Here is an 18995-nt window from a genome sequence, read left to right on the forward strand (position 1 = left end):
GCTTCGTTTTTAGTTGACATATCGATATTAAAACCACCGTTATGACAACTTTATAGCTAGGCTTCAAGAGAGATTCAAGACAATCAGTTAACAAAGTAAAAAAAGCTTCAATATTACCAAGATCAGGAAGTGGAGGTCTATAAACAGAGACATGAATGAACTGGGAACCATTTAACTCATTGTAATACAGGCGAGTTCGCAAGAGCCCTCCATGCAAAATCTTGAAACTTCAACAGCACGACATTGCTTTAAATCCTCGTGAACCAAGATGCACACACCGCCTCGTCCTTTTGTGGATCGACAGTAACTGGACATGACTCTAAACCCAGACAATACGAAAACATCCATCTCAGACTCTCTTAAAAAATGTTCTGAGAAACATAAAATCTGGGGTGAGAGCAAATCTACCATAACCTCGACATGAGTTAATTTAGGCACAATACCATGCACATTCTGATGTGCATAATAATACACAATAATAACAACATAATATTTTTATATGAACCAAGATTTAGAGTACAACTAGTCAATCATATTATAGTAGCTAATCTGTTTTTGATTATTGTCTATTATTGATTGATATCCATATAAATATGAAAATGAAATGCAACCTGTTAATATACAGAAATAAAACTTTGTACGATTCTAACTTCATGGCGGTGTGTATGTTCGTGACAATTAAAGAAAAGTATAAAAATATATAAAATATAAGAAGACTGTCATGGACATGGTCATGTTTTTAAGCTGAGAAAGTTGTAAACAAAGATATAATCTATAACAACTTTTTATTCCAACATTTAGTTTTTGGGACTGTACTGTAATATGTAAATAATAAACATCACAATCATAAAAATTGCGTATAAGTCTTCTTGATTGAATACTACATCTTTATTCTTGTTTTTTTTTTTTTTTATTTAATATAACTTAAATTCTCATCGGAGTGCTAAGCAGGGTATTATTATTGTTCATTGTGATTATAATTTTCCTGGGATATTTTATATTTGTTGGAATAAAAATCAAAAGTGAAAAGACACAAAAATAGAATGTGTAAAAACTAATATATTAATCAAAGGTGAGCAATGCTACAAGTTAAATGGTAGTCTACTTCTAATTAAAATATGGCAATCATAACTATGTAATCCATAATCTGAAAGACTAGAGAACTGAATAGTCATATCCTTTAGTATGAGATTTTGCATGCCTGGGTTTTGGTTAATATACTGCTGTTTCATACCCTTAAGCCTAAAATTTTTTATTAAGATCTCTTTATATTATTAATAAATAATAAAGCCAAATGGCCTAGCTTGCAATTATATGTCTCCAACTATAGTAGTTTTTAACATTGTAGTACTTTTGCTTCATAATGTGTAAACACTTCATTAGGTTAATTAACAGTGAATCCTATCCTCTAATGATTAGTCCATTTCCCATGATCCATTGTTGTTAAAATTTCATAGGTCTGTTCCTGTGCTTAATAGCAAATACTGTACATACAACTTAATTCAGATTCATTCCAGGGGTCGGCTATACCACAACCCCCCCTTTTATAAGAATTGTGAGTTTTTATGTTTATACAGTTGTTTATCCACAACTTTTATAATTAAGACTTACATGTAGCACTGTTTACACTCTCAGTTGATAAGAACAATATCATTGAAGCAACAACTAGAGTTGCTAGTCATAATTTCAAGGTGGTTAACGAATTCTAACCATTTTGCTTCGTATTATCTATGATTTTCAGCGTTATCTGCGCCCATTAGCTTCTCTGAGTTGTTCTGTGATCAGAATCGTCCCGTGTAGTAACCTTCACTGCCTTTTGGATAACTATGGTGTCCATTACTCCATAACTGCCACACAGCACGTTAACTCTTAATGCCGTTACAATTAGTTTTGAAAGTTATTGAGTAGAGTACGATACGCGAACCCGGTTTTTGTATCAATATTGGCAAATGATATCACTTAATTATAACTATTGATATAACCAACTGATACTGATCTTGAACGATAGTTAAAGTGTATAAATACTTCTCCATATAATAAACGTATTATCTTTTATGACAATAACAGGCAGTCAAAAGCTCATGGAGGACCGTGAAACGGAGTTTAAAAAGTAGCATGTCAGCCGACCTGCTTGCAGATCATCTGTATTTGTACATAAAAGAGAAGTATAATTTTCTAGAGAGGATGCTCTTTTTCCTTGCTGTTTACAGGAAGGAAGTTATTGATTAAGAAGTCAATAACTTCTAGAAAGTGGTTAATCATTGCTCCTAAGAAGAAAATACGTGTTTGTTTTATTGTTATCATTTCGTTATTATTTATGACTTTTTTCATATTTCCAGTTCTAGTTGCTCGTTTGATATCGTAATAGCTCCTGTATTATTTACGAGATTGTCACTATTTGTATTATATTAATTTTAAATATGTTTTTTAGTATGAATAATATTGGTACTTTGGGATTATACCGACCACACCCAGACATGAATCGTTATTTCACATTTCGTTTCTACTGATTACTAGATTAGCGTAGAACAATATTTCGTCAATATAAAACAGGAATTGTTTTATCGCAAACCCCTCCCCCATCCTCAGACAGAGGTCAAAGTCGAGCGTCTAGTAGATAACGTGATTGCAGAGTCTCGCCGCCCGTTCAGCTGGTGCATCGCTTTGTTGTACTTCCGTGTTTTACCTCTACATTTCTCCAAACACAAAAAATTCAACAAAAACAAACATTTACCAAACTAAACTCTTTATTAAAAAAACACAAAAACTTGTTTTTATTCTTGATCACATTCCGCCACCCAAAATGCGAGTGCCTCCGGCCATCAGCGCGGGCTTTGGCAGCACTGCCCCGCGCTGATGTCGACGAAAGAAAAACATCCCTCGAGATAGTACCTATCAGTAAAATATCAAATTCTAGAGGGGCTAATCAGAAATATAAATTGAATTGTAATGGAAAGGCAATTATGTACCGTGCAAATCACGTGATGCCGCGCGGTCTGCCGTAATCAGGATTCTCGAGAAAGATAAGATAACAGCGACAACAATAACGATCACAATACCTGGAAATGCTTGTAAGTTTGTAATTTTGTAATTGAAGAGTTGTTTTTTCGTTCTATCATGTTTGTTTCTATAAATTTCTATTTTTGTGTTCTTCATACTAGTGTGGTCGGTATAATCCCAAAGTACCATAATATTATATGAATTATATTATATTATGTTGATATGATAGATAGACTCGTATTCAATATACGAATATTAAGTATCGATGATTATTAATACAATCCAATATAAAAACCGGGTCTGTTTATTGTACTCTACCCAAGTTATTTATTTATTCCACACTTTTATTTTAATACATACACTTCATTATTTTAACTCATAATGATATTAAAAATATGTTTAATAACGTGTGTCATCATCATGGTACCCCGCCTTGTGATGGGTGTTTAGGTAATGAAACTTTTTAGTAAATCCACTTTAGTTTGTTTACTATATTTTAATAAATGAAGTGAAATCATCCTTCACCAAAGCATTGATTAATTTATCCTGATTAAGTGTTTACAAATTAAACTGGCTAGTTTTTTTTCCATTTCACAAGAATGCTAACCCAGCCTGTAGTGATTTTGTTTCTAAAAACCACTCAATATTAAATCTCATTTCCCTTTCATCATGAAGAATCATCAAAATTTAAGTTGAAAAAGCAAACATCTTGTACAGCAGTGGCCTCTTACTTTAACCCTTTGAGGACCAAGCCTGCAATTTTTGGACGTTAGGAACTTGTGCTAAATGAACAGGCGGTCGATTTCTGGACGTCAAAGTTTTTATGATACTTTGAAATAAAATATTGTAACCACAGCTGAGATTCTTATTTCCTTTTAAAGTTGACTTCATACCTTATGTAAAAATATGTTTAACTCAATTGAAAACATAATTAAAATAAACTACAAAGCTTTTATAATAACGCTATCAGCTGACTGCTGCTTGGTTCGTCGTTCCGCTTCACAGCGCTAGTGGATAGCGGACCGACGAAACGACGCGACGTGACTTTGCTGTTTGTTTACATCATTTGCTAGTCGGCTTTGTGTTCGTGCTGCACGTGTACTAAATTTGCATTCAAGTGTTGTGTTATTTATATTTATTTACGTATGATTTTGTGAAACTATTTAGTTCTTTTTTATCACAATGGATTACGATAACTTGAGAACAAGTGAACTTGATCGTGAGCTGGACGCAGAGCTTGATTCAGACGAATCAACTAACCTATTTGATGATGACTCAGATGATGACCCAACGTTTGATCCGAATCAGGCATTAACATCAAGGGTATTTTCAAATCAAGGAAGGCCTAGTCCTGTATTTGACTCAGATAGCGACAGTGATTACTATGATGTGCCTCGACAACCAAAGCGGCCTAAACAACAACCTAGATCTATGCCGGTACCTTTACCTACACCTAGGCAGAGAGCTGTATTTAGCGATGAATCTGATGATGATGTAGGTCCAGAATCTGTAATAAATAGTTCAGGTGAAAATGACAATAGTGGCCAAAACCCAGATATTTTGGAAAAAGTCAGTGAGAATGATGGCAATGCCACACCTTTTGTTCACAACTTTTCGTATCTTGAACAGCCTGGTCCAAGGCATTGCAATTTTTGATCCCAGCACCACAAAACCAATCAAATACTTTGAGCTATTTTTTACTACCTCCCTATTGTCCATGTTTGTTACTGAAACTAACAGGTATGCAACACAAAGTATAAGAGCAAGAGGGAATAACATTTCACCACACAGTAGATTGAAATCTTGGTCCCTAGTGACACTAACAGAAATCAAATCTTTTATTGCTGTTATACTAAATATGGGTTTAGTGCGAAAACCAACAATCAAGTCATACTGGTCTAAAACAGGCTCTCTAATAACACCTTGGTTTGGTAAAATGTTTCCACGGTCACGGTTTGAGTCAATCCTCTCATTTTTTCACATGGTAGATAACAGTAAAGTACCAAAAAGTACTGAACCTGGTTATGATGGTGCTCAAAAATTTCAACCCTTACAGGACCTCTGTAATAGGCTCTTTCATTATTATTATTATTATTGTGGGCACAAGCAACTTTCTATTGACGAAAGCCTTATCGGCACCAAAAACCAGACATCGTTGATACAATATTTGCCAAATAAACACCACCACCGCTGGGGCATAAAAATGTGGGTTTTGTGTGATGCTATTTCTAAATATTGCCTTAGCTTTTTTTTGTTCTAAAGGTGCAAGGTCACAAGAGGATAAAGATGAGATAAAGCAAAATGGATTAGCCTATTCAGTAGTTTCAAAGCTTCTGGTAGCCTGTAATTACTTTTACAAAGGATACCATGTTTTCTGTGACAATTTTTTCTCGAGTCTACCCCTGATGTAGATGTTATATTCCAAAAGTACCTTCTTGACTGGAACCATTCGTAAAAATAGGAAGGGTCTACCTACTGAAATAAAAGATAAAATAGAACCAGGACAATCAGTTTACTTCAAAAAGGAAAATACAGTCATTTTGTCATATCGTCAAAAGAAAACACAAAAACACCCTGTTATTTTAGTATCATCTAAACCAGAAATAAAACAAGTTGAAGTCACAACTAAGAGACGTGAAGGGAAACTACAGACAAAAAGCCATCAATAATTCAGGACAACAACCACTACATGGGTGGTATAGATCATTTCGACATGATGTACACATACTTGGATGAAAGGCGGACCATAAAGTACTGGAAAAAGGTTGCCTTCAACTTTTTTGCAAGAATGACTCTAAATGCTTATGTTATATATAAGGAAAATTCTCTGAACAGCCTAGTAAAGCCAATGTCAAGATATCAATTTATAGTGAGCATTATTGACAGTATAAGTGATGAATGGTTTGCTGCAAAACAAGTTGCTCCTGGTGGTGGTGGTGGAGATGATAGGGGACTGAGAGGCCTTGAAAGATTACCTGACAACAAAGTAAAGACTTGTTGGGTCTGCACAAAAAAGGGCCAAGATTATGCAAAATCAAGAAAAAAATCCAGATTGGTATGCAGTTCGTGTCAAGAGGGCTGCCATTCTGTGTGCTTTGGAAAACATATCTGCAAATAAGTTCCAAGTGAATATTGTGTACATAGTGTAAATATTCCAACTATATTTTTTTTATTATTAGGACTAAGACCATCTATGTCATATACTGATCTGCAGTGACTTAGAATGCAATGTAAGTAGTTTTCAGTTCCATGTACTAATGTCTTCCTTGCATGTTTTAGAATTCGCTATATTTTGAGCTGTTATTGGTAAATATATTGTATATTTCTTTTATTTATGAATATAGGATTATGATTTTTTTTGTCCATGTTCTAAATAACATATGGAAATAAAAAAACATGTTTTCCATAGGTAAAATGTTTACAGTTTTTTCTGTAAAAAAAATTGAAAATGATTTTAACACTTTTTTTGGTTATATATGGGATTTGAACATGTTTTAAGAGTAACACCTATAAAACATGCATATCCAATAATTCTATTTTATTTAAGTGGGATACATATTTCTAAACATTTTGACACATATTTCACAACAATATCTCTTATAAGAGTTAAGTTATGATTTTTTTCCTAAATGTCTGTAAAACTAGTAAAAATCACATTGTGCAGCTTTGGCACCATATGCTATATATGTGAACATTTTAGAAAATGTAAACTTTTGGGTTGGTCCTCAAAGGGTTAACATCAAAATAACAATTGAAGAGTTAGTATTTGTCTATGACTTCTTGGCCAGTCTAGATCTGTTTATTTATTTCATTTGTATGTGCGTCTTGCAGATATAACCAATCCAATCTATGTAGTCAAAGTTGAGTAGGTTTGTGCACTTACTGAATAACATTATATTCACTAATACTTAATTTTGTGATCTTTTATGTAACATTCTACAGGGTGATTCAAAACTAAACGGGCAATCTCTCGGGAGCTTATTCTATAGCTAAAAACAAGTAAAAAAGTTCATATAACCATATGCCCGGAAAACGCTTCGTTAGCGAGTTTACGCCTAGCGAAAGATTTCGCCCGGATTTCAGAACCCTTGGTGAAGTCAGGCCGTATAAAAATGGTAAAGGTAGTTACAAAGATACAAATACGATTGTTTTTTTTATGTTTTTATATCTGACAAATTTATTAAAATTCGTCCCAGAGCTGTAAATGCAATACTTTCAGAGAGATATCTTACGTAAAACACAAGAATTGATGCAAAGAAATAATACATTTTTGTGTTTAACGTAAGATTACTTCCATATATGTTAAATAAAGGTCATTTTTTTCTTAAACAGATTTGTAGAACATTTAATTCTGAAAAGATTCATGTGAATTACTTAGGAAAAAAATTAATAATAGGTATTGAAATTTAGCTTTATTTAAAAATAAAACAGACGCACAAAAACGCATATTCTTATCTGCATAAAATATTAACTAATGTTTAGGTTGTGAGTAAACAGCTGATCATTTATTCTAGACTGAACATTAACATAAAAATGTATTTACCTTTATAAAACTGTAATAATCACCTATAAATAGTTGCTCAAAGTGTCCTCCGTTGTTAGCAATGCACGTTTTTCCGCACGACGAATCCGCTCTTTTCTAGCGCGTTTTCATAACGTTTGGAGCATTCTTGATAGTTTCTGCCGCCTCTGTAATGCGATTACGTAACTCCTCTATGGTGTTAATCCGTTTTGAATAAACAATTAACTTCATCAAACCCCATAAGAAAAAGTCTGCTGGCGTGAGGTCAGGAGAACGTGGTGGCCATTTTACTGGTCCATTTCGACCAATCCATTGTCTACCGTATGTATCATTTAAATAGTTTTTCACATCATTAGAAAAATGTGGAGGTGCTCCGTCGTGCATAAACCATGCATTTATTCTGTTTTGAACAGGAATATCTTCCAATAGGGTAGGCAGGTTGTTCTTAAAAAATTTAAGTACGCTACTCCATTAAGTCGATTAGGGAGGAAAAATGGACCAATCAAATTATCACCCAGAACACCAAGCCATACATATGACTGAAAATGTATGTTGAAAATGCCTCGTCGCAGTTTCATGTGGGTTGTCGTACGCCCAAGTATGGGTATTACGAAAATTTACAATTCCATTTCTAGTAAAACAGGATTCATCAGTAACGAGAATACGCCGAAGAAAATACTGATGTCGTAAACAATTTCTTCTTAACCAGCGGCAGAACATCTTCCGTTTATTAAGATCTTGCGGTAATAAGTCTTGAACACACGTGTTATATGGAATGGGTACAACTGTGCTTCATGAAGTGTCCGCCATACGCTTGACTGGCAAATATTTAACTGACGTGATAATCGTCTGGTGCTTGTGGTTGGTGATAATTCTACAGCATTTATTATTGCTTGTTCATTATTATAGTTCCTTGCACTACGTTGACGACCAGTATCTATTCGCTTCGGTTTAAAGCTACCAGTTTCTCTAAGTCGTCTCTCCACAGCTTCAAATGTTTTGCGATCAGGTGTTCTTCGATGTGGAAAAGTATCACGATATTCCTGAACTGCAGCTAAACCATTCTTGTTAACTTTGCCGTAAATCAGTATCATGTCCGTATACTCTTCAAACGAATACATACCATTTACATTATCTGCCATTATTTACTAAGATAATTACATACACTTTTATAAAAATATTTAATAAAATATTTTAAAAAATAAATATTTAATAAAATATTTTATACACTTGTATACACTTGTATAAAATATTTCCAAATAATCACAGGATCTCACAAAATACAATCTTCACAGGCCACAATACAAAAACCTCCATAAAGGTTATTCAAATATTACTTCATGAACTTAATTGTTGATCAGCTGATATTGCCAACCTTTGCAAAGAAAATATGACGATAAAAAGTGTTGAATAAATGATCAGCTGTTACTCACAACCTAAACATTAGTTAATATTTATGCAGATAAGAATATGCATTTTTGTGCGTCTGTATTTATTTTTAAATAAAGCTAAATTTCAATACCTATTATTAATTTTTTTTCCTAAGTAATTCACATGAATCTTTTAGAATTAAATGTTCTAAAAATCTGTTTAAGAAAAAAATGACCTTTATTTAACATTTTATGGAAGTAATCTTACGTTAAACACAAAAATGTGTTATTTCTTTGCACCAATTCTTGTGTTTTACGTAAGATATCTCTGAAAGTATTGCATTTACAGCTCTGGGACGAATTTTAATAAATTTGTCAGATATAAAAACATAAAAAACAATCGTATTTGTATCTTTGTAACTACCTTTACCATTTTTTATACGGCCTGACTTCACCAAGGGTTCTGAAATCCGGGCGAAATCTTTCGCTAGGCGTAACTCACTAACGAAGCGTTTCCGGGCATATGGTTATATGAACTTTTTTTACTTGTTTTTTAGCTATAGAATAAGCTCCCGAGAGATTGCCGTTTAGTTTTGAATCACCCTGTATATTGCTATAATATTATCATTGGCAAGTAATCATGTCTAACAATTTGTCAAGGTTGTCTAAAATTCACTTAATTCCAAAACTTATGAACTATTATTGGTTGTCGAATTCCATAGTTAAAAAGAAAATTCAGTACATAAAGTTGACACTGGCATTTGCCCTAAGTAGATGTTTTGACACTGCCTACTTTTTTTGACTCCTTGAAAATATCCAAGGCCATCCCAATTTATAGAAGGGGTGACAAGTATCTGCCCCAGAATTATTGTCCAGTATCCACTTTCTCAGTCTTCTCAAAAGTATTAGAGTTACTAAACAATCCATGACCAACTTCCATCACATTTTAATCAATACAATCTTACCTCAGAATCTCAGTTTGGTTTCCGAAAAGGTAGATAAGCTACATCTGCTGTTATGGAAATAATAAATCACATTTTTTATGCATTGGAAAACAGAAAATCAGCAGTCTTTTTACTATTAGATTTGAATAAGGCATTTGATTTATTTCTTTTGCTTCTATTTTGGAAAGAGTTAAATTGTACAGTGTTTCATTGATAAAACAAGTGTAAAATGATAATTTTCTATCTAAACAACTGGAAGCATTAAGTTGTGTATAAAGAGTTTAATTCATCTGTTCAATATGTGGTCTAGCAGTGCTCCAAGCGTTTGCATTGGATTCTTTTTTTCTTCACAGTGATAATTAAGGACCAAAAAAAGAATACTTTTTTAACCTTTACTCACTGCTGACCTTTGTTATGTAACTAAAAATTCTGTCTGTCATTAACCTTCATATTTATAACATCTTAATATTTATTACAACTAACCAACCTCTGTTTTTCACCAGACAACACATTGTTTCCCAATCTACGAGAAATAAATGTAAACTTGATATTCAACAGTGCAGATAAGTAAAAACTGGCTCCTCACAAAAAATAATTGTGTGTCATTCTTTAATAAGTGCACGATTCTCCTTAGTTCACTCCACTCAATAATTTTAAAAATAAATTAACTCTGGTTACAGAAAAATCTCTTTATAGTATTCAAGAGGTTTTTAATTCTGATGTAAATATGACTCTTTAACACATTCACAACAACGGTTTATTTCCAGATTTTTTTATTTGCCGTCGAACTTGTCTAAAATAATGGTAAAAATCATTTGTTTTATCTTAAACGTATTAACTATAATGAGAAATGTATGTAGGTTTCGCATCTGTGCACAAAAAAATTTATTTCAATACGTTTTTTTCATTTTTTTTTTCCGTGTACCCCAAGTGGTACCTAAAAATTTAATTTATCTTAAAAATTAAGCAATTGTGCGACCAATGTACACGATAGTCTAAGGTGTTTATGTAAGCACGGGATCACATTTAACAAACCACCAAGACGGGCAAACAATAAAGAAATGCATAGCAATGCATACCCCATCGGGCACATGACGGAGGTTGTAAAAGATCATGTTGTCGTGAATGTGTTAAATTAATATAATAAGTCATTATGTAATTAAGCCTAAACTAACTTCACATAGTTATTGACAAAATGAGTGAAAAACTGAAAAATCTTCACTGCTTATTTCCATATATGTTAATTATTGGCAATATATGATTTGATTTGAATTAATAGATAAGAATGGGAGCATGAATATTGGATTTTGCCTCAGCGTTGTGAGTTATTACAATAAATTGCAGTCCGTTGAAATTAAAAATACCAAATCTCAATAGTTTTAACATTATATGGGTATCTTCCATACTTGTCTATCAATTTTCAATAACAGTAATTGCAGGTAGTGTTTCATGGAATCAAAAAGGTGTTTTTCAAATGGTCCCAATTTAATTTTTTTTTATTTGCCGTACACTATTGTCATGAACTTCTGAAACTGAAATAAATTCACTTTCAGTTATACTACTTATTGATTGATTATATTCTGTTATCTAGCAATAATTAGTTGTAATATATAGAGTGACAATAAAGATTGGAAACGGCTTGTTAGTTATTAGAATATTATAAAATATGTTAAAATATCAAGAAAATAATGGTGCACCAATACTAGTAAATAGTAATCTACTTTTCTATGTAGTTGGTCATTAAATTTCTTTCTTGATGAAAAAAAACATCTTTAAAAACAGCTTATATTGTTTTACATCATATTCGACCAGATATTGCTGCTCAAAATTTGTATAAAGTTTATGTTTATTTTTTGCAGATTTTTTGTGAGTGTCATGTACCCAGTTCGGGATGCTGTAGTTTGAGCATGGAAAGTTATGCCTGTAAACACCATCATTTATCAGTCCAAAGAGTTTTGTTTTGATAAATTCTAGTCCTAAATATTTTGTGAAATTTGAGCCGTCGATCAAAATTTATTATCCTCATTCAATTCCTGAACCATCTATAGGCCTATTTGGCATGGTTTGGAACCAGATTTTTGTCTTAAACTCTGTGTATTGTATCAGATCATGTTCCATATTTTGTTGCCGATGTAAAATTGGTAATTAATTACATTATGTGTTTGAAGAACATGTAACAAGGCGTGTTCACCACTAATTGTAATTGGTCATCTAGTTTGAACACTTAACACTAACAGTGTCTTAAAAAGCGGACAACTATATTTTTGTGTTTTATATTTTGAGGTAAAATTCATATCAGGAAAAGTATCATCTATTAAATTTGTAACTTCTTTATTCGATGAGATATCACCTCCTCACCTGTTCTCACTATCATTTGAGTGTTATTCTTTACACACTAAGAGACATAGCTGTAAATAAATAACCTATGTTATAACTTAATTAATAACAGTAAAACATTATGATTTTCACAATTACTGAAGTTTGATTACAACTGATAATGTAAAAGACACAATGCAGCCCATTACTTTCACTGATAAAGAACCATGATTGTGTGGTAGAGAGTCTCCCAAGGAAATTTTGTTTTTTTTTGCAGACTGTCGAAATTTTGTGCATTACAAGTTCTTAGGATTGTTAATTTTTGGTAAAATTTCCCTGTTGGGTATTAACGGGTCACACCTCTTGTGGTTAAGGTCATACTTACCTAATGGAACACTTTTTTAATGTATTATCTCCATAAATATCAGCTTTTCCCTTATCAATAAAAAATAATAGATCTTTGGCATTGTGTTCTGCAAGGGTCATTTTTGGGGCCACTAATATTTTTATGTAGTACTAGCTGACCCGGCAAACGTTGTTTTGCCATATAGATTCTTATTAGTAAGTGCGAATGTGGTGTATGAGTGGAAGAAGCATGGAGTGCTGTAAACAATGACAGAATATAAAAGTTACAAAACCTTAAACATTCATATTTTGTCATTTAATATAATTTATTTTGTCTAGATAATTGTCATGTGTGATACATATCATAATATTAGTAATTATAACATCAGTCCCTTAACACAATGGATTCTACAATATTTTTTGCTAGCCAATCTTTAGCTGACACAAACAAATTGAACGGTTTGCCCACTCAAGAGCTTGCCACATATAGTAGCCCCATATAGTTGAATTACTTCTTCATGGATGCTTATCTACTACCTATGGTGAAAACCTGTATGCAGACTTCTGGTTAGTGTGAATTGTATTTCCGACACTAATGTTGAGTTTCCATTCTTTACAAGATCAAGAAAAGAATTAAAAATGGTTTTTTTTATGGTCATTGTAATTTAATTTGATAAATTGGTGTTTTCCATTGCTTGTTTTGCCTCTTTTCTGATCAAAAAAATATATATACATACACAGCTCTGATAACCCCACTTTTGTTTAAAGACAAATAATTTAGGTTTGATAACAGTGTTTAAATGTAAAGTAAATTTCAGACTACATTGTCTCGTATATCTGCACTTCTAGCAGTTACCCACTCCTTGCACGCAATTTAGTAGGTGTTGCACGTGTATGACCACTACTGGTTTGAGTGAATTTTTTTCTGACGCCATTGTTTAGTTTATCTTGTTGCCATGATCAAGAAAATACATTAAAAGTTTATTTATATTTATGGCTGTATATTAATTTACTTTGTTAGCAGTAACATTATCTTTTAGATCTAATACTTAATATTTTATTAAAATGCACAGCCAAAAGTACGTTAACAGTGACACTACACGATTGTTTGCTTTTTAACTGAAAAACATTGTTAATATTTTAGAACATTTAGGGTTGGAATTAGTACATTAGTTCAAAAGCACAGTCCAGCGAATTTTCATCTAGCATAGTTCTTGCCGACCGCTTCAAAGAGTCTTCTGTGTCAAATTCTGACCATCTTATGTTTTGGGGTATTTTGTAAAATAGATAAGTACTTACCTAATCGCTGAAATCTAAAACTATGCTAAAAATATTTTCACTCACTATACATGTAAACAAATTTAAAATAATAAACAATGTTTACACAGAACAGTTAATAACATTAAAAATGCTCTTTTACTTAATATTTCAGAACTTAAGAGAGATTATGTTGATACTTCAAAGACCAGTGAGCGTAGCTCGGAGGGATTTTAGAAATAAGAATATGCATATATTCATCCCAGGGACCTTAACCCATTAAAGCCCAAAACTTTTTTTTCTCAAAATACTTTATTCACTATAAAAAAATCAATTATTCCTTATCTAATTTACACTAATATGACAAAAATAATATTTATTTTAAACATTTTGGTACTTTTTTTAACTTGGGTCGTTAACGACCCGTTGGGAGTAAGGCCTTAGTAAAACACAATAAAGTGTATATAGTGGAAACTTTATTTACAAACACATTTGAAAGACATGTTAATTACACAAATGATTAATCTTTTGTGGAAATCTGTAAAACAGGTATCATGCAGTGGGACCTCACATCGTTTTCACGATTTTACAGTTTATTTTTACATACAACACACCTTCTTCTACTTTGACCTGTCACTATAAGATGACCTCCATGGTCACTACGGAGTGGGTTTGAAGCTCTCTTCAGTGCTCTTGTAGGGCCAGTTGCCTTAGGAGCGCGTCCAAATTTTTGAAGTAAAGCCTGGACCACACTTCTTGGGAAACTGAGACTGTCCAAAGTAACTCCTTGAGAGAGCGAGCCAGAAACCAAGAGTTGCTCATCACAACATCAAAAAGCCAGAGAACGATTGGGATATACCACCGTTTTCCACGAACGCCTATTCTGAAATTTGATATATTATTGTCCATTAGATCGACACCTCCCATATTCCTGTTGTATTGCGCAATAATATATGGCTGAGGAATGGAAACTTTCTTTCTTTCTGTCACTGAATATCTGAATATCTCACACTGAAGGGGTACCTCTCTTCTGAACTCTAAGTCTCCTTTTTCCCAGTTTCGAACGGGGTTCATCTTTTTATTGGGTGCAGGCTTTTCCCGGCTTACTCCCCCCTTTTCAAATTTAGACCTTTCATGTGTGGCATTCGAAACGGGTTTCCTCTTTCCAATAGCTTTAGAATATGTAGCTATTAGTAAATTATTACCTCTGTCTTCAACGCGTGCGTCACTAAGATCACCACGTTGATCACCTAAATCACCTGGTGTATCTTCATCGTTTTCAATTCCTTCTAATCGAATGTCTGCCTCGGCTTGGAGCTGACAACGGCACACTCGGTCTGGGTCATTAGAATCTTCCTCTCCAGATTCTTCATCTGTGACATTGTGAGGGTCATCATTGTTGGGAAGACTTATATAGATATCACCTGCGGTGTATTCTGATGCAGTGTCTTCCAAGGCATCTAAGATCTCAGCTAGCGTAAGCGTACTGTCGATCATGAATTAACCCAAAAGTAAAAAATAAAATAAAACATTTTCTGTTGAAAAAGCTGATAACATAAATTTTAATATTGTTTTATGTATAATGTGTATACATAAAAAAGATTCAATGCTAGGTTTGAGGTTAGGCCTATGCTATGGGCTTGGTCCCAACGGGTCGTTTTCGACCCACTAATAGTTTGTCATGTAATAGTAAAAAGTCAGTAAGTTTCGTGAATCTCACTAATAAACATTTTGTTTACTACATATATTGATAGTAATATTCACTTATTAGATATATTTTAAAAGGACATTGTATGTATAAAACTAACCTATGAAGTGGAGCAGACATGATGTATTGTGCAACTCTCAATGTATCAGATTGCGATTAGTAGTAAGGGTGGGGGAAGAGGCCCCAAACCTTTTCTCAAGGTCAATAGACTAGTACACTCTCAGATAAAAACATCACAGATGGAATAGTATGCTTTACTGCAAAATGGTTTACACGTATTTAAATGGGTCGAAAACGACCCGTTGGGCTTTAATGGGTTAAGAATCTCCATGTCAAATTTCAGCGCAGTTTTTTTGAATAGTTTATGGTTGAATAAAAAAATCAAGTTAATTTTACAGACACACAATAATTCAAGTAACGTTTAATAAATAATTAAAATTACTTAATGATGGTAATTACTGCTCATATTTAAAAATATAAAGAAGATATATATAGAAATATATATGTATATAGAAGATTTAAATTTTTTTATAGGGTGAGGTGTCCTGCAAAAAACAACAAAATTTAAAATGTACACGTACATGTACTTTATTATAAAGTGGTCTAAAATTCAAGCTTTAAGTTCAACTATAGATAATTTATTTTAAACACAAATATACATCTTAACTTAGCACCTTCAAATAGTGTTTGGCTATATAACAAATGTAACTGTATCGTATTTGCAGTTTTCAATATGCAGGCACTTTGAAAACTGTGATCTTCTAAATTTAATTAGTGGACCACCCTGAACACTTTTGGTTATGAAAAATAGATATGTAGTAGCTCATTCTCAGACCTACTGAATATGTATATAAAATTCGGTAAAAATCGTTTTGGAGGAGTAAGGTAACTAACATTGTGACACAAGAATTTTATATATCAGATAAACAGATTACCAGTGGTGGTTACTAATAACACTGATACCAGTTTATGTTTATTTGCAAGCAATGGGCAATTTTAAAGTATATGGGAAAACAAAGAATGAAATAGAATTATCACTTACAACAAATTTAGCTAATATTCACAAGTTCTTTTTGCTACATTTTGTCATTAAATTGAACTAAAACTCTTTGTGAAATTTAGTGCTAAATCATTCTCTAAATTGGATTCCATAGAAATCAGACTGGATAAAATTGAACTGCAACAAATCACCAAAACAAATTTTCTTACCTTGTATATAGATAGCTATTTATGCTGAGATAGCCACATTGTTTATGTGACAAAGAAAGTCTCCCCACTGGGAAATTTTACTCCCATATCCATTGAATAATTACTTTTGGAATAAACATATCACCTCTTTAAAAAATAACTTATAAAGAATTATAATTTTATATGAACGTGTACACACTATTCAAAACATTTAATTTTAATGACTGTTTGTAGTAGTCATATTTATCAATCAATATAGTAAGCAAGATTTTAGTCAAAATCCATCTCACTAATGGAAGTCTATAACACACGATACAGGCAATTACTATACAGGGGTACAGACTTAATTATATCCCTGTATAATAATATAATCGAAAGACAGATTTAATATTTATTGTAATCTATATATATATATATATGGGAGGATGTTTATTTATATATGACATTGATAGGCTCAGAAACTATTTGACCGATCATTATGAAAATTTTTTTGTATATGTATTTTTCCATGAAGAAGGTTTATACGAGTCTCATATGCATGCTAGCCCATCTATTTAACTCGCCACCAGGCGGCGGCACTGCAAAGAGTTTTCAAAGTGCATGCACATTATAAACTGCATTTACCAGACAGTTATGTATATTAAATAGCCAAACATTATTTGAAGGCACTAAGTTATTACGTATATCTGTCTTTAAAATAAATTTCTGGTTGAACTTAAAGCTTGAGTGTAAACTTTTTTTATTAAGTGCATGTTTTAGAGTTAGTGAAGTTGACACACAACATGGTGGTTGTGATTCCTGACTTACACGTGTCACAACGCTCTGGTATAAGTTGTTTATTTTAACCTACTTTGTAATAATGTGTTAGGTTAGTTAATTACCTGAAGAAGAAATAGATTGCAGGTCTCAAAACGTAGTGTTACTGATTTTTTGTATCACTGAACGATGGTAAATGTCCGGAAAAATCTTGTTTTCTTCATGATCTCAGTTTAGATTTGTTTATAATCAAATGTCAGACAAGTAATAATGTTAACAAGCAATCACTGGTTAAGGTTATACTTGTATATAAATAATTATTCAGGTGTATTAGTAATTAATAATATTCAACCTGTTGCAGGTATTGAAGCTTCCTATTCAGATCAAAACGAGAGAGTGAGAATAGACAGATATGGAAGAATACACAAGAGAACCATGCCCATGGCGTATTGTTGATGACTGTGGAGGAGCTTTTACAATGGGCCTCATTGGAGGCGGGCTATTCCAGGCCATCAAAGGTTTTAGAAATGCTCCCAGTGGAATGTCTAAACGTTTTCAAGGAAGTATAGCCTCAATAAACACAAAGAGCACCCATCATCGCTGGAAATTTTGCCGTGTGGGGAGGCACATTCTCAACTATTGACTGCACTTTGGTTCACCTCAGGAAAAAGGAAGACCCATGGAACTCGATTATCAGTGGAGCAGCAACTGGAGGAATTCTGGCAGCAAGGAATGGAGTTCCAGCGATGGTGGGCAGTGCTGTTATCGGAGGTGTACTATTGGCTCTGATAGAAGGCATTGGAATACTTATGACAAGAATCCAAGCTGATCAGTTCCAACCTGCACCACCTACAATTGAGGATCCGGCACAGCTGAGTGGTTCTCCAAGTTATAACTGAAGTGCTTTGGCTTAAAACTACAAATTTTGTAGATTATTGTGAATTACAATTTGTTTTTTGTATGGTGAATAATTTAATGAACTAAACATCTGATTCCTTAAAAAATTAAGGTAGGGATATTTTTATTAAGACAAGTGAAACATTCAGTGAGATTTAAAGTGAACTCTCAGACAACCAATGTTCCACCCACAAGCTTATATTGGTAACTGACATTAGGTGTTAAATATCTGGTGTGCACTGTTGCATATGAACTCATCTTTTATCTTGAAAAGATCTGTAGAAAAATTTATTTTCAGCCAGAGTATAAGAAAAGCCAATAAATCAAATATAGCCCAATAAACACTAATAAGTAAGTTCAAAATAATGTTCCACTTTACAAATAAATATATGATTATTTTGTGCTGAATGTAACATTTTTGTGATAATGAGATTTTTGTAATAAATAAGCAGCTTTATTTGTCTGTTGTTGACCATGTTTTGGTGTTATGAATTTGACTTGGCACCTTTTGAATCCTGTACAGTCTATCCCAAAATGTAGTAGTTAAGGAAGTACCACAATTTGATGAGTATTGTTAGGTAGAAATATTATATTTATCTTTTTCTCAACCTCTTGGTATAGGTACGTTTTCTTTCAAGGTGAAGTTGAAATATTTTTGTTATTCAAAAGTACTTTAAAAAATGTACATTACT

At 32.9% G+C, this 18995-nt stretch overlaps 1 protein-coding gene across 1 annotated transcript; it reads left to right on the plus strand.

Annotated features, from left to right (window-relative positions):
* Window positions 1-795: 795 nt before the first annotated feature.
* Window positions 796-18780, plus strand: LOC124364778 (mitochondrial import inner membrane translocase subunit Tim17-B-like). Its single transcript, XM_046820519.1, is given in 3 exon segments — window positions 796-1072; window positions 17768-17995; window positions 17997-18780. Coding segments are annotated over 2 exon segments (486 nt in total). The 5' UTR covers window positions 796-1072; window positions 17768-17818; the 3' UTR covers window positions 18306-18780.
* The last annotated feature ends 215 nt before the right edge of the window (window positions 18781-18995 follow it).

The sequence above is a fragment of the Homalodisca vitripennis genome, chromosome 6 (assembly GCF_021130785.1).
Source record: "Homalodisca vitripennis isolate AUS2020 chromosome 6, UT_GWSS_2.1, whole genome shotgun sequence".
NCBI lineage: Eukaryota > Metazoa > Arthropoda > Insecta > Hemiptera > Cicadellidae > Homalodisca > Homalodisca vitripennis.